At 42.5% G+C, this 15,968-nt stretch overlaps 1 protein-coding gene across 3 annotated transcripts in view; it reads right to left on the bottom strand.

Moving 5' to 3' along the window:
- Fyb1 (FYN binding protein 1) overlaps nucleotides 1-15,968 on the bottom strand; it is a 136,457-nt gene that overhangs the window by 67,554 nt on the left and 52,935 nt on the right. For all 3 annotated transcript variants that reach the window (XM_029470072.1, XM_029470073.1, XM_029470074.1), the window contains exon 2: nucleotides 13,837-14,962. In XM_029470072.1, coding sequence (XP_029325932.1) covers nucleotides 13,837-14,962 — 1,126 coding nt within the window. The remainder of the gene's footprint in view (nucleotides 1-13,836; nucleotides 14,963-15,968) is intronic.

Below are 15,968 nucleotides of genomic sequence, written 5' to 3'. Positions count from 1 at the left end.
TCACATCGGATACCATGAGCAAGCCAATCACATCAGATACCATGAGCAAGCCAATCAATCACATCGGATACCATGAGCAAGCCAATCACATCAGAATCAAAACGAGACTTGATGGGCTTCCTTTCCAAAAGGGTGTGTTTCCCTTAATACAGTCAGCAATGCTGTCTGTTTGAATCACTTTAAAGTGTTACAATGTGAACTTTTTGAAAACACAGTTAAATAGCTTGTTTTGGAGTTTCAACATGAAAACCACAGGCCATTAGACGGTAGTCACAGACTACAGAAACCCTTATTTTCTTACCTATTGAAGAAAAATTCCTTAAGGATTTTCTCCTTGGATGTCAGTCTATTTGGGGGGAAAGACTAATTTTTACTTTTCCAGAAGAGGCTAAATACGTCCCTGATATTAAGAATCAAGTTTTTGTTAATTTTCTTCATTGTGGAAAGATGCTGAAGGGTTTCCAACATCAGTTTGCTAGCCTGGCATAAAAATTCTCTTCAGCAACGTGCGTATTTGTTGATGATTTATCCTTTCCACCAATTTCTTTCAGTGATATAATAGAGACAATTTGGTGTATGTTTCCAAGGTATGCCCTCTCAAAAATTAAGAGATGAAAAAAATCAGTTCTGACTTAAACATACACAGTTCTCTTGTCTTTAATATCCGGCAGTAAGTAACAAGCCTCTGTCCCATGAATGTCTTTCAATATTGCCATATTTATCTCCCCTCTAAACGTAAAGTCCTTTACGTAAGGTCAATTGTGCTCCACATTCGTTGACTTTGACTTTAGCCTCTACCATCGTAGAATGGTTTAAACATAGAATTATGCTTATGCTTTAAATATAGAATCTCAGTCAAAATTCTTCTTGAAAAACAAATGTGACCTCCGAGATTCCAACTAACTACTTTTGAGGCCCTTTAAGGAGCACTGAGTTCTTTTTGTTGTTTGTTTGAGACAGGGTCTCTCTCTCTAATCCTGATGTCCATGAACTCACTATGTAGACTAGGCTAGCCTCCAGCTCAGAGAAGTCCACCTGCCTCTGTTCCCCAAGCACAGGAATTAATGCCCGGTGACACAGAGCTCTCCAAGATACTTTTTGTCCTGTGACATAGTGCCAGTAAAAACTTCAGATCAGCAATTAGCTTCACAGGATGCTTGCTTTCCTGTTCCTTACTGCAGACGTTACACTGATGTCTGTACTTATTCCAAACATGGCAAGGGGAAAAGTTAAATACCTTACAGCTAAAATGTAGACATCCGATTAAAAATTGCTAGTGAAAGTGGTAGGTAGAGTTGTGTTGCTGCAGCCTCATCTGATCGCTGTCAGCCTCTAGAAATGATGGGCGAGGTAACTAACACACACTCACAAACTCTCTCTCTCTCTCTCTCTCTCTCTCTCTCTCTCTCTCTCTCTCACACACACACACACACACACACACACAATTGAGTTGCTATCAATGCTTTGCGTCTTTGTGATGTACCAGGAACTACACAGGGTACTTTTTCTATATATTGTTTAACCATCATACTAACTGCACAGCATAGAATTTTATCTCCACAAACATGAAAAAAGCGAGGCTTACAGAGGCCAAGTATCTTTACCGGGTCCAACAGTAAGTGGTACAGCTTTTATGGGAGCTTGTGTCTCTATCAACAAAATACCTTCAGGCCTCTTGAATGAAAAACTGATTGTGAAATCTGCATCTTCAAAACAAAAACATGTACTTATCTTTATAATAGGACTTCAATTTTATAGGTAGATGCTCATAGAACTGTCTACAAGGTCACTTATCAACTTTACAGCTTAAAACAAGTCTCATGGTTAAAAAAAAATACAGCAATGAGCTTGAAAAAAACCCCTGTTTCCATAGCCCCACCTCCTCCTTCTCCTTTTATCATTAAGCACATAAGCATGAGTGTCTATCTGCATCATCAAAGCCTGAGAGTGCCTCCTTCAAACTGGCATATCTTTGATTCAACTGAAAAGGCATCTCACAAGAAAAGTCACTCCTTACCGCAGGACAGCTGCACAGCACTGTTTTCTAGCAGTTCATGTTTTTAAAAGTACTATGTGAATGCTTTAAAAAAGCATTTTAAAGATTAGGTGTTGGACAGATGCAAAATTATTGCAGAATAAATGAATGTTGTTGCCAAATGACGAGTTATCCAGAAAACTGAGCAAGTAAAGCTGGGCACTCCCTGATCAGATCTGGACATAACCACCACTGATGTTTTAACTCCTTACAGCCCTTTCTGTTGTTGGTCAGCCGGGAAGTGCTCTCCCTAAACATGGGGCTCTCCCAAAGGAACAAGGTACATGTTGTCATCTGTGTTAGTTGAGATCTAACAGTTGTCAACATAGTGGCCACTCTTAAAGTAATATGCAATTGTTTCCAAAGTCAATTTTCTTAGCACCTCTGTTGTCTATCCATCTACCTACCTACCTACCTATCTATTTACTTATTCATGCCTTGAACGCTGCTTTGAATATCACCAATAATACTAAATATGGGTTTAAATTTTATTTGTTTGATTTTTTTTCTTTTTGCTGTTTGATAAATAGCAAGCATATTGTGCAGGGCAAACTTTAAGAGCAATGTATGGTAGAAGGAGGGAAAAGATTCAGGGACTAGAGAACAGAAAAAAGGTATAGAGGAAAGTCAGGTGAGTGTGCCAGAGTCCTGGGTGGCTGACATGGTACTTCACTCTTCCAGGCTGATAGGCAGTTGGAGTGGACAATTCAACCAACAACTGTTTAGATGACAAATGACAACCATAGCTCTCTAAGGGCTCCATACTCCCTCACAACAACCTGGACCTCTTTGCAATCAAGAAGCTAAAGCATTAATGTTGATCAGAACTCTGCCACCCTAGGTGCTATATATTTGAATGCTATCTTTGTCCTTCCCTTAAGTAAGCAAATGTCTGAGACCCAGTGTGAGGCAGCGCCTGTTTGCTCAAACACATCACTCATCCATTTTCGTGTTTTGATGTAATCACCAACTTCTAGTATCCTGTTCCTGTGCTATGGTTTTTTTGTTTTTTTTTTTTTGTTTTTTTCATCTGAGAAAAACACCCCTGGCTTATAAATTCTACTTCTCCCCAACTCCTCAATTCCAAGAACAGCCATGTGAAAGTCACATGATGTTCAATACATACTCCTACGCTGTGTCCACCGTAGACCTCCAACTCCTGTGTCCACCCCAGACCTCTCTAGACACCCCCAACTCCCATGATCATCCTAGATTCCTTGAAGGTGAAGCATGGGGATCTTTTAAGTGCAACTGTAAGTTAGCCCTTGGAAGACTAATGCCCAATTTTGATGTTTTGTTTTTACTTCTGAATGGATGACACATTTGCATTGGTTAGAACCTTAATCCACATTTGTTATCTTGCTCCCACCCGGGGTTCGTTGGTTTGCTTTCTGTTTTTCCATTGAGTGAGCAGGAAGTCTTTCCAAAGACCTTGCTACATGGGAGCAACCTTGTTATAGCTTAACTTAGTAAAGAACCCAAAAAACGTTCCAGCCCAGGTCTGGCAGCAGAAGGCTGCCTTCTTCTAAGCTTTCTTTCTTTCTTTCTTTTTTTTTTTTTTTAAGGCTGTCTAAGTCATTTAACACTAAAAGTAGGTAAAAGGGTAAAACAACCTGTTTGTTATAGCAGCTTGGGACAGCTACTCCCTCTCTTTGTATTTAGATGAGTTATATTCTCACAGAGATGTTCTGTCCATCAGATATCCATTTCTAGTAAAATAACAGCACTGATAACAACAGAAACTAAAACCACTTCCCCTTGGCCACCCTTTTCCATCCCATCTGCTCCTTCTGTGGGAAGTGACCTTGAAGCCATAAACACCTGCTTATAAGTATAAAAATGGCAACGTTGGGTAGAGGGTTTAGGCTGCAGGTGGTTGGGGTGTTCTGAATAAGAAGATGGAAAGAACATTTTCTTTTTCTTTTCCTTTGCTGTTGAAAAGGATAAATACAGAGGTGGATGCTCTCAGCCATCCATTGGACTGAGTACAGGGTCCCCAATGAAGGAGCCAGAGAAAGGACCCAAGGAGCTGAAGGCATTAGCAGCACCATAGGAGGAACGACAATATGAAATAATCAGTACCCCCAGAGCTCCCAGGAACCAAAGAATGCACATGGTGGGACTCATGGCTCCAACTACCTATGTAGCAGAGGATGGCCTAGTTGGTCATCAGTGGAAGGAGAGGCCCTTGGTCCTGTGAAGATTATATGTCCCAGTGTAGGGGAATGCCAGGGCCAGAAAGAGAGAGTGGGTGGGTTGGTGAACAGTGGGAGGGGGAGGGGGGATAGGTTTTCGGAAGGGAAACCAGTGAAGGGGATAACATTTGAAATGTAAATAAAGAAAATAAAAAATTACTAACTTTAAAAAAAGAAAAGGATGGGTCAAGAAAATGCAGAAAAGGAAAGAGGTGAGCCACAGGAAGAGGTAGATGCCTTTGTTCTCAAACCCTTAACTGCCTTTGAAAAGCAGAGGAAGCCACCATCCCATGTCATATTTATGCTCAATATTAATGCATCCAGTTCATTTTTTTACATTTTTAATTAGATATTTTTTAAATTTACATTTCAAATGTTGTTCCCTTTCTTCATTTCCCCTCTGAAAACCCCTATCCCATCCCCCTTCCCCCTGCTTACCAACCCACCCACTCCTGTCCTGGTATTCCCCTACACTGGGACATCGAACCTTCACAGGACCCAAGATAAAATTCACAGACCACATGAAGCTCAAGAAGAAAGAAGACCAAAGTGTGGATACTTCAGTCCTTCTTAGAAGGGGGAACAAAGTACCCATGGGAGGAGATACAGAGACAAAGTGTGGAGCAGAAACTGAAGGAAAGCCATCCAGAGACTGTTCCACCTAGGGATCCCCATACACACTCACCAAACCCAGACACTGTTGTGGATGCCAAGTGTTTGCTGACAGGAGCCTGATATAGGTGTCTCCTGAGAGGCTCTGCCAGTGCCTCACAAATCCAGAAGTGGATGCTCAGAGCCAACCAATGCCTCCGGTTCTTGAAGCATTTGGTACAATCCTTCCTGCATGCAATTGCTTTGCAATAACTAGGCTTCAGTGAAAACTAAAGACTGCCTGCACTCATGCTTGGTTATGGCAGTCTCCATCACACGGGAAGGAAGAGATGACTTCCAAGCCTATCCGCATTAGAAGAAGCAGGAGACAGAGGCCGAGCTTGTCCTTGAGAAATTGAGCCTCTTGTTCATTTATTAACTAGCACAGAGTAGTAGATATTTCTATAGTCTTCCAGCTCGTGCTTGGAATTTCCCCCCTCCCCCCTGATTTCAAGGAGCACAGGAACAAAACTAAAACCTTAGCTTTCTTATAGGTACAAATCACACTAACAAAATTTTCTGTTTCCCTAGTGAGTTACTTAGTAGCCTGTTTACCTTTCACATCTCCATAAAACTCAGTCATTATAACAAGAGTTTAGCTCCTAACACCTATGTTGGGCAGCCTACAAAGACCTGTTGTTGAGCTCCAAGGGATCTGATGCCCTATTCTGGCCTCCACAGGCACACATAGGTGTACACACATAGGTGCACATACAGAGTCATGCATGAACTCATGCACGTACATCTATAAAATAAAATAAAATTCTTAAAAAGAAAGAAAAATGATCAAGGAATAAGTCAGAGTGCATGCATGTGGAGATAAATGCATGCAGACGTACAAATGCTTATGTGTCTTCACGTGTACATGTGTTTGGTGTGTGTGTGTATTTATGTGGTTGTATATGTGTGTGTGCATGTATATGCATGTGTGTGTGTGCTCACGCACGTGTGAAAGTGTGTGGAGAAGCTAACATCTAGATAACAAGTAGAAGTTGGACTCCTGGTGAAGCTTCAATCTAGGTCCTCAGTAACTGAGGTCACCTTCAAGGTGACAGTCTGAGAGAGAGCTAGGAGTTACTGTGCAATCATTAGATACGCCAGGGAGGAGAAAGTCCTCTCCTCACTTAACCTAGGATTCTCTTCTTACTCTGGTGAGCACCATTTATCGGGTATAAAGTGAGCAGGCACTAGATCTGCTGTGAGGTGGGCAATGTGTAACTGTGTGGCCTTAGTGGTTTATTTGAGTAGGAATTTGTTCTTGCCTGGTCACCCTAGTCATGGTAGCACATAGGTTAATTTTGAAAATCAACAGAGCCTGCTTATTCCCCAGAGAGACTTCAAGAATTGAGAGATGTTAGACTGGGCGTGGTGGCTCTCACCTTTAATCCTAGCACTCAGGAGGTAGAGGCAGGAGGATCTCTAAGTTTGAGGCTAGCCTGGTCTACTTAAAGAATTCCAGGACTATATATAGACACCCTGTCCTCCTGCCCCCCCTCCGGCTCTCCAAAAAGTGGTCTTCGTGCTCTGCATGTCTCTGTCTCATCAGTCCTCTGCTACCCACAGAGAAACACAAGCACAGTTGCCAGGAGAGCCGAGGAGCTCTTGTGTGGAGCAGTGCAGCTGTAGAAACATGGCTGCTGCCTGTAGCACAGAAGTTGACTCAACAATGCAGCTCCTTTTTCTGGGGGAAAGAAAAACCTCCTATGGTTTTGGGTTCAGGTTTTTTCTGTAAGCAGATGTTGCCCGTTTGGTTACAGTTTGCTGATAGTATCTATTGCTACTGGGGGCTCTAGAAGGAGTTTCCACTTTTGACATGTCAAGCAGAATTAAGCCTCATCTTTTCTCCTCTGACTGTAGACAGTAAAACAGAATAGAAATGTGTTTCTTTTCTCTTTATTAGCAGTTAACAGTTAAATTTCCCCAAACTTTTGGACTCTTTTCGTCACCCTTATTTCTCATACATTGGAGAAATACACAGTCTAGCATTCTAGAAGGTTCCCTGGGCTTTGGAGACATGCTATCATTATCATGTTTATGCTTTCTATGAAAGGATAGAAAACTTTCCAAGGAATTTTGAGAAATCAGGTAGCTGGATTTGTGCTCCTGGAGCAAAAGATTTTGTTCTTCCCCAGCTGCAGTTAATCTTCCTGGTTTGGAAGCCGATTTTATTTTGTTCTTAAAATAAAAAACATATGCACAAAGATATGATTTTGGGATTCAAATTCATCATCAACATCTGACATAGTTTTGATCAAGGCAGAGAGACAAAGGAGCCTTTAAGGCCATTTACACAGAGTCTACAAGTCAAACTATTTTTAAAAGGTTTGTTTGGCTTGGCTTGGAGATTATTTTAGCAGATCATATGATAGAAGTCATCTCCTGTCCAGGGATTATGTAACACACACATCTGTCTGATCTTCCTAGTCTGATCTTCCTGGTTTTGTTAGTTTACTTGGGTATGCACAATCAAAACTAAGCTGAGGAGAGCTTTCTTATATTTCATTATTAGACTTACCCTCTGTTTTTGTCAGCTTTGATGATTAGACAGAGAGCCGCACTGTGTTGGCCTTGCCCTCTCCCTCTGAGCTCGATGCATGCGCATCCCCATGCCTGGCGAGTCTGTTTGTGATTGTATGTGATTGTATGTGATTGTATGTGATTGTATGTGATTGTATGTGATTGTATGTGATTATTAAATGTTTTTTAAGTTTCCTTCCTTTCATGAAAACATTGAAATTTCACTCTAATGATTTTGAGATTTTAGGGAGGATGTGAATTTGATCAAACTTGGAATAGACTAAGAATTATCTTAGAGTATGTTTCACACTTGAATGGTAAGAGACACCATTCCTTTATGTTACAACTGGTCAGCATTTTTGGCATTTCACAAATGTGATTAAAGTTAATATAATGCCTACTTTTTTGGTACTACTTCCACATATTATTAAAGTTTAGGAAAACACCAGTTTCAGCCTTCTGTCCACAGGAAGAGGTTTTACAAAGGAAAAAAAAATCATGGCCTGTTGCCATAAAATTTTATAGGAACTTCTGTTTTATAAAAGAAAAGTGATAGCCTTTTTCACATTTTACAGGGAGGATATCACTGGAAGAAAATTTTTCTCTAGATTGGCAGGCATGTGTGGATCTTGAGCTAAGACCCTGTTAGAAGAATAGCAGATGGGAGTGGGAAAAATTGTGAAGGTCAAACTCAGGCCCAAACAAAGAACCAGGAACCCACGTATCCTAATGACAAAGTGGCCTAGGCATCGGAGGGAATGGCTGCTTTCCGTACAAGCGACGCTCTTCTTGCCCACTCTGCCAACCACTACAATATTCATTTTTCTCAGAGTATAAAGTTGGTAAAATGAGGACATTTCTCAAGACATTTACAGAATAGCAGTCAGCACACTGAGTGCTGTCTGCGGTGTCGGCAGGGTATGCTAACAGGTAAGAACTGGTTAGTTTCCTTTCTGTCTGCTCAACTTACAAAGATCGGTTGGCTGGTCCTTTTGAAGATGTCACCGAGTCCTAGAATAAATCATTTTAGCTGGTACTAGTTAGCTAGATTACAGGATGGCTCTCCTCTAATTCTCAAATAAAAATACTAAAAACAAAGTAAGACAGGCATCCGAAATAACTGGTTATCCACCTTAGAAGGAAGGACAAATAATGCCATGCATAAACGTTAAGACGTTGTTGAGTAAGGAAAGAAATGATAGGTGCCATAGGTGACAAGCAAAGCTCCTAACCTGTTTTCTAGACCCAGAAGCATTTTGTGAGGGGAAGACAGCGATTCTAGAAAAAACCCTGTGAATTCTCACTGGGACATTCTACTTCAGAAGTAGGCAGAGGGGTAAGTGAATAGCCTGGGTAAGGTCAAGAGAAATCCTTGATAGAGAGGCCCCAAATACCATAAAATGGATCGGTGGCTAAGAAGCATTGAACAGGAGTTCAGAGGACAGCAGACTCTGGGTTCACAGCAAGGGCTGCCCTCAAATCCTGCAGAGTTTACAAACACTGCAGACAAAGGCATTTAAAACCATGCTTACATCTGAAGTCATATTTAGAGGGGATGTCAGACTTGTCAGCCTGGATGATGACGTCAGACATCTGTCAGATCAAAAGGCATGGGGTGATCCCTGGGTATGGATAAGATTCTTCGGATGAGCCCAAGAACAACAGAGGTGCAGCATCTCTCGGGAAATAGCTGGTGTGGTGGTCAAATAATGTCAGGCATAGCCTGGCTAAGTTTCTAGACTTCTGAGACAAAGGTTTCTCCAAGAATTCTGATAGAAAACAAATAATTTTCAAAGGAATAAACACAGGAGAACCTCTGAATTTTCCACAGTAAATTTACAACAGAGTTTACAACAGAGGCTGTGTAAATGCTAGTTGATGTGGTAAGAGGTTGGATTTTTACAAAATCCAAGGGGTGCTACTGGGATATATACCTTTCTGGGATGGTTGGCTCAAGAGAACTGTTTATGCCAAAGACCAAGGTTATCTTGGGTGGGAGATACATGTCTAGAACTCAGTGAGGAAAGACCAAGAATAGGGTAGCTCAGATCAGATCAGGAACTTGTACATTGAAGGGAGTCATTCTGAGGCATTTATGTGAAAGGGTTAAACCCAGGTAAGATGGCTGATTGGTTAACCTTAACAGTTTTCTCTATCGCAGGGTTGCAACCTGTGATAGAAAGAAGGACCATAGATTTTTGAAAAACAGATTTCTCAGGCTCAAGAAGGGTGAGAGAACTGAAGTTAAGACTAGGCTCTAGGCTCAAAGTGGAGAGAGAGAGAGAGAGAGAGAGAGAGAGAGAGAGAGAGAGAGAGAGAGAAAGACTCACATAATTTGGAGAAGGCCTCATTGCCCCCCTCAGGCTGAACCACACAGATGAATAAGCTCTGATTCATCTGTATGCTGAAAAGCCTTGCCTGCAGATTCAGTGTCCCAATATATTCCAACGAGACATCCTTGGATCAACTCTAGATAGGCTGCATTCTTAAATTCCAAGTGTACAGTGGTATTGCCAACCATGAAAACACTCTGCTGTATCCTCAGATCTTTTTGTTGCTTTTGAGCCTTGAATCCCTGTCCCTATCATGACCTGTTCCTATCAGCACCAGGGTAGGAGAGGCTGCGGTACACTGAGCTAAAACATTTTTTAGTACATACAAACCCAATGAGGTCATATCACAAAAGCACAAGTCAAAAGATGATGGTGGACCTGAAGGAGGCAGTGATAACTCGGAGAACCGTGCAGGAAAGTCACACTGTCTCCTAGAAACAGGTTACCTGCTTAACATAACCCAAGATCCTCTGCTTTTCTGCCTTAGGATACTAAGTCAGGAGCTCTCCAGGTGACCTCTGCTCCAATCTCAAACCAAGCTTTTTAAAAGTTTCTCTTTAAAGGCTTATTTATCTTATTTTATGTGTATGAGTGTTTGGGCTGCATCTATGTCTATGCATCATCACATGCATGCCTGGTGCCCATGGAAAGCAGAAGAGGGAGTAGGGTTCCCTGGAACTGGAGTGACAGATGGTTGTGAGCTGCCAAGTGAGTGTTGGGACTGATCCCAGGTCCCCTGCAAGAACAGTAAGTATTCTTAACCCCTCAACTATCTCTCCATCCTCTGCTAAACTCTTCTTGGGGTCAAGGTTTCTGTCAGCTGTACTCGTTGAAGAAGCAAAAGCACAGTACATAAGGGACATGCAATCCTAATGGGCTCTGGTGAATGCTGGCCCTGGATTCACTCCTGGAGCTGTTAAGCCACCTTTCTGATTATTTCCAAAGTTAGCAATAGAATAAAGAAAGAAAGAGGGCTGAATCGAATGTGTTCTGCTAGGTTTTCACTACCTCCTACACATGAAACCGACAGCTGGGTCTGGCCCGTGCTCAAGAGCCCAGATATGTTGGTGACTAGTACCAGAACACCTGGGAAGAAGCCTTTTAATGGAGTCAAAAGCAAAGTGAGTTTAGAGAACATGCTGATGTTTCAATGATCATGATAAAAAGTTCAAGCTTTTTGTGGCAGTGAAGGTTTGGGATTATTGGGGAGCCCAAAACTATTATTAGCTCCACATTCAGAAAGCCATGTGACATAGTCATGCTTCCAGTTTCTAGGCAAGATGCTGAGAAGGTCTTTTTGGGGTGGATGCTTTGTGCAAAATTGATTTTGTGTTAAAGCTCCATGTAATTGGATGTGCATCCAATCTGTGAAAGTAATTAGTGAACTGTGGGGCGGGGGGGGGCGGCATATTACAATTTAATTCTGAAAGGGCAGAGAACAACTAACTAACTTCTTACTAACATGCCTTTGCAGAATGACAGACCTCGGAAAGTGATGAAAATTCACATTTTTTTTTCCTATTCCAGAAATGAGAGAAGAATGGGAAGCCAACTGCTCTCTGCTCGCATGGAGCCTGCAGGGGCATTGAGAACAAATCTTTAAAAGACAGATTTTAACTGAAAGACAGAGGAAGACACAGGAATGTGGAGTTTGTGGGCACCATTTACACTTGTTTCATCATTTCAAGGGATCTTATGTTTCCTGAAAGGCAGCCAGCATCGCGTTAGGACAGGGATGGGGACACAGACTCTGCAATCACAGAGACCTGGCCCTGCTTAGTTAAGGCTACACTTTGGCAAATTTCCTAATTGTGCTGAAATAGAATTCCATTTCATCGCCTAGAAAGAATAAATAAAGTAGGGTTGTATTGTATAGCATTATATCAAAAGTCCTCTATAAATGATAAATATTTATCTGAATATAGAAACAGAAAAGGGGTCATGAAGGAGGGAAAGGTATTGAAGTTTTGAAAGCCAACCGAACCATTACGTAGAATTTTGTTAATTTGGACACTGTTGTAATTACTTTTAACAACAATAAAAGTACTCTGCTTAGAGTAAGTCACTACCTGCACTGCAAAGTCTTTGACTCCAATCAGTATCCTTACATCTTAGAAGATTGAAAAGGAAACCATCATTGATAAACATTGTTTCCAAAGCACACAGTCTCTTTCCTTTCCCACCTTATTGCAAGTGAATGCCCAATGCCTTGAATTGCACCAGGCTACCAGTCACTTATTGCAAAGCTCTTCTCTGTGAAACTTCCATCTAGCCAGGCATGCTTATCAAGGGTATTCGTCAGAGCTGGGGGGAAAACTGTGAACTCAGAAAACCTTGGTGGCCATAGAAGATGCCTAGAGCTTCCCTGCAAGCTGCCATTCTGAGTTGGAGAAACACATCAAACTGGGCACATTTTAGAAACTCAAGAGAACACTTTCTGTAGATAAACTGCCTTTGAAGAGACCAGCGTGGGGAATAACAAGCCATGGGCGCCTGGCTCTGTGATCTTTCTCCACTTCTAGTAGAATTGGATGGCTTCTTGGCCTCAGTCAGAACCACGTAGCACAGACTAAGGGTGATAGTGCCCTGTGCTGCCTAGACTCTACCTTATTTTCTTGCTCACCTTTGTACTAGGCAGAGAGAGCCTATGGGAAGATCTTCCAGAGACAATGATTATGCCTACACCTGCTTAAATCAGACTCGTTTTTGTTTGTTTCTTTTTAAGGGAGAGTCTCATGTAGTCCAGGTTGCCTTCTAACTTGGTCCCAAGACTGAGCTTCTGATCCTCTTGCCTTCACCTCTCAAGTCCTGAACCACAGGCCTGTACCATCACACATAGATTCAGACCAGTGGCTCTCAACTTGTGGATTGACCTTCCAAGGGCTCACCAAAGACCCTCAGAAAACACAGATATTTACACTACAATTCCTAATGGTAGGAAAAGTACAGTTATGGAGTAGCAATGAAAATAGTTTTAAGGTTGGGAGTGGGGTCATGAAAAAATGAAGAACTGATTTCAAAGGTTGCAGCACTAGGAAGGTTGAGAACCACTGCTTTTGATGACACTTTTGTTTGGAGATGCATCTGACTTACAGTGGTATCGTCTCTTGTATCATTCTTTTTCCATCTTACAATGGACAACACTTGGGTAACATTTGCTAGGATATTAATCACCACAAATATGGGAGAGTTTTCTCATCAAGACACAGGGTGTCAAGTTTTTACCAAGACTTTCAGTATCAAATTCTACCACATGCCAAAACATTGCAATGACATCTTGGGAAGAAAACTGGGGGCTGGTTTTCTTGAAGGGCAACAAGGCACCCATTGTCTGCCTTTGTTTTCTAGCTGTGAATCCCTTTGTAAACTGGAATAGTACAGATGTTTCTGTTTTGGGAAAGTAAAAGTAAAACAAAAACAAAAACAAAAAACAAAACCCAGCTAGAATACAAAGTATGGTCTCCCAAAATCCCTGCCACTGTCCTATTTGAATCTTGGGCTTAGGGGACATGATGAACAGGGTAGATATTTGAAATGACTTAGAAGAGGGGTTTCAACTTCACAACATTGACATTTTGGCCTGGATAGTTCTGTGAAGGACAGGAGGAAGTGGCTCTATTTACAAAATGTCACTAGCTTCATCCATTGTGACAATCAAACATGCCTCCAGACAATGCACACATCCTTTGGCTCTCAAATTTGATTCTTTCTAGAGTACTGACTTAGACGACTCTCTGGCAATGGGCAGCAAAACTTCCTCAAGTTACAGAAATGAAATAGACCCAAGGGAATACATGCAATGGTTATCCTTAAGCAAAACCAACTATCCGGTAAATAAGTATATTTCTTCCCTATTGTCCCCCTAAAATGTCAGTGCCCCCCCAACCCCCAAGGTCCTTTCTTACAGAATGCTCAACCAGAACTTGGATTTGCTACTTTCTCAGACCTCCTACACAAAGGAAAAAAAAATGCCAAAAGAAAATTGACCCTATACGCACATGAGCATCAGTTATGCAATCATTCCTTGCTCTAAAGTTTCCCCCAGAAGCTGAAACACTCAGTTGTGTGAGCAAACCACAGCTACCAGCAATGAGAGACAACTCACTGTTTGCAGAGTCAGCCTTTCGGAATCTGGTCAGGTCAACATTGGGTGGTCTGTTGGGCTTGGGTGGAGGTGGGCCCAAGACGGACAGGGGAGGCAGGGCCTTCTGCTTCGGGGTTGCAGAATTCTTGTCTCCTTCTTTCTCCTGACTTTGGCCCCACGGTGTCCCCGCTGTCAGCTTGGAAGGGGCCTTAGGGAATCTGGCCGGCTCTTCCTGATTCAGTTTGTTCAGAAAGATGTTCTTTGCAAGGTCTGTTTTCCTATCTTCTTTTTTTTCTTCAAAGTTTTTGGAGAGACCCGGGCTCCCTCTGCTCGCAGCAGGTTTCAGAACCACTCCAGCAAAGGGTGAACTTGGTGCTCCATGGTCTTTACCCTCGGGGTCTTCCTTAGCTAGTTTGAAAGGGGCGCCCTTGGACTTGGCTCCCAACTGCACTGGGGATCCTTTCTGGACAGGCACGTTCTTAGAAGTGTTCTCTTCCTGGGAGTCCTCTGTACTTAGGGATGGCTTCTGGCCAAAGGTGTGTCTGGGAAATCGGGGTTTGGAGTCAGTATCTTGTGCCGCTGGCATGAACTTGCTCTTAGCTCCAGCCACCTTTGAGAACCCTGGCTTCAGTTCGTTTTCTGGGACTGGGGGAGCAGGCCCTGGCTTCGGTCCTGGCGTCTTTAAGTCAGACTCTTGGTTCAAATTGTGAAGCTTATTCCCAGGTGGCCGTAAAACCACAGGTTTGGAATCTTCTTTGGTCAAGCCGGTGGGTTTGGGGCTTACAGGTTTCAGGAACCCCACTTTGACCTCAGGGTCTCTAGAAACTGAGTTTGGCTGTGTTCCAAATCTTGGGCTCACTCCAGTAGGTTTTAAAAACGGGGGTTTAGGCTCCTTCTCAGGCTTCTCCTCGTAGGTAGGTTTCACTGCCAAGGGTGGTTTTGTGGTCCCAAATTTAGGCATGCTGCTGGGTCCTGCGGGCGGGCTGGCATTTCCTTGGTTGTCAAATAAATTCTTTCTTGATTGTATTCCAGAAGGCGAGCTTTGACCTGCAACTTTGAAGGGCCTGCTGCTGGCGGCGGCCTCCTCTGTCGGGTTACTCCCGGTGTTGAACTTCGCCATGAGGGATTTTACATCTGTTTTTCCATCCTACAAGCACAGGGAACAAAAACCAGCTGAGAGTCAGAAATCTCACTTGCAATTTAAAATCCTGTACCTTCAAGGGTTTCCTGATCTGAGGCAAGAGGGCTGGGGTGCCGGCGAGCTGCTGATTGGTTGACCAGATATTGTAACATTTCAGTTCCTCTATGGCAAAACAAGTTGTGAACATTTCTCACAAAGGAAAGGCTAGGGCTGTGTTTAAACTTCTGTTGTTGGTCGTACAGGGACACAATCGTTTATCTTAAAAAACGTTTCTCTGCTCTTTCCCTGTCTGCCTTGCTATCTTGTTGGACATATCTGATTCTGTATTTGTCTACATTTTTTTGCTTCACTGAAAAACATACAGTGGTGGCTACCAAATGGATTTTCCCACTTTTTACAACTGAGACTCATGTGGAAACTGGACTTCAAAATGAAAATAGGCTCTGTAAACTCAGGCTACATGTTTTTTTTTTTTTTTTTTTTTTTTTAACCCAGCAAAGCAATGCTTAGCATCAGTGTGGCTGGTGCGTGCTTCCCTGTTCCTGTTGCATTTAAAGTGCGTTTGCTGTCGGGGAGGTGTTACAGAACAGCCCAGCCCTTCTAAAAATAACGAAAGGAGGTTTCCTTATTATTTGCAAATCCAGAGTGCTGCTGTGTGGCTGTATGCAGACTGACAGGACATGAGGTAGACCCACGGGACAGCATGGGCTGAACAACAGGCCAGCAGCAGGGATTGTCTCGTTTCCAGATCTTTCCCTTCAATAATGACTTTTACCATTCCTCTGAGAGGTCCTGCCTCACCTGCCTTCCTCATAAGAATTAGGAAATTATGCAGTAAAGGTATCAGATATTCACCCCTTTTTTTGTTGTTGTTAATATAGTCCAGTTTAACCTGGGAGAATTAATGGTGTCTTTACCCTTTCTTTCAAAAACAAGGAGTTTGAGCTGGAGATGAGGCTCAGCTGAGAGAGAGAGAGAGAGAGAGAGAGAGAGAGAGAGAGAGAGAGAGAGA

Source organism: Mus caroli, chromosome 15 (genome assembly GCF_900094665.2).
Source record: "Mus caroli chromosome 15, CAROLI_EIJ_v1.1, whole genome shotgun sequence".
Taxonomy (NCBI): domain Eukaryota; kingdom Metazoa; phylum Chordata; class Mammalia; order Rodentia; family Muridae; genus Mus; species Mus caroli.
The sequence above is the reverse complement of the archived record's forward strand: the minus strand, read 5'-3'. Positions and strand labels throughout refer to the sequence as shown.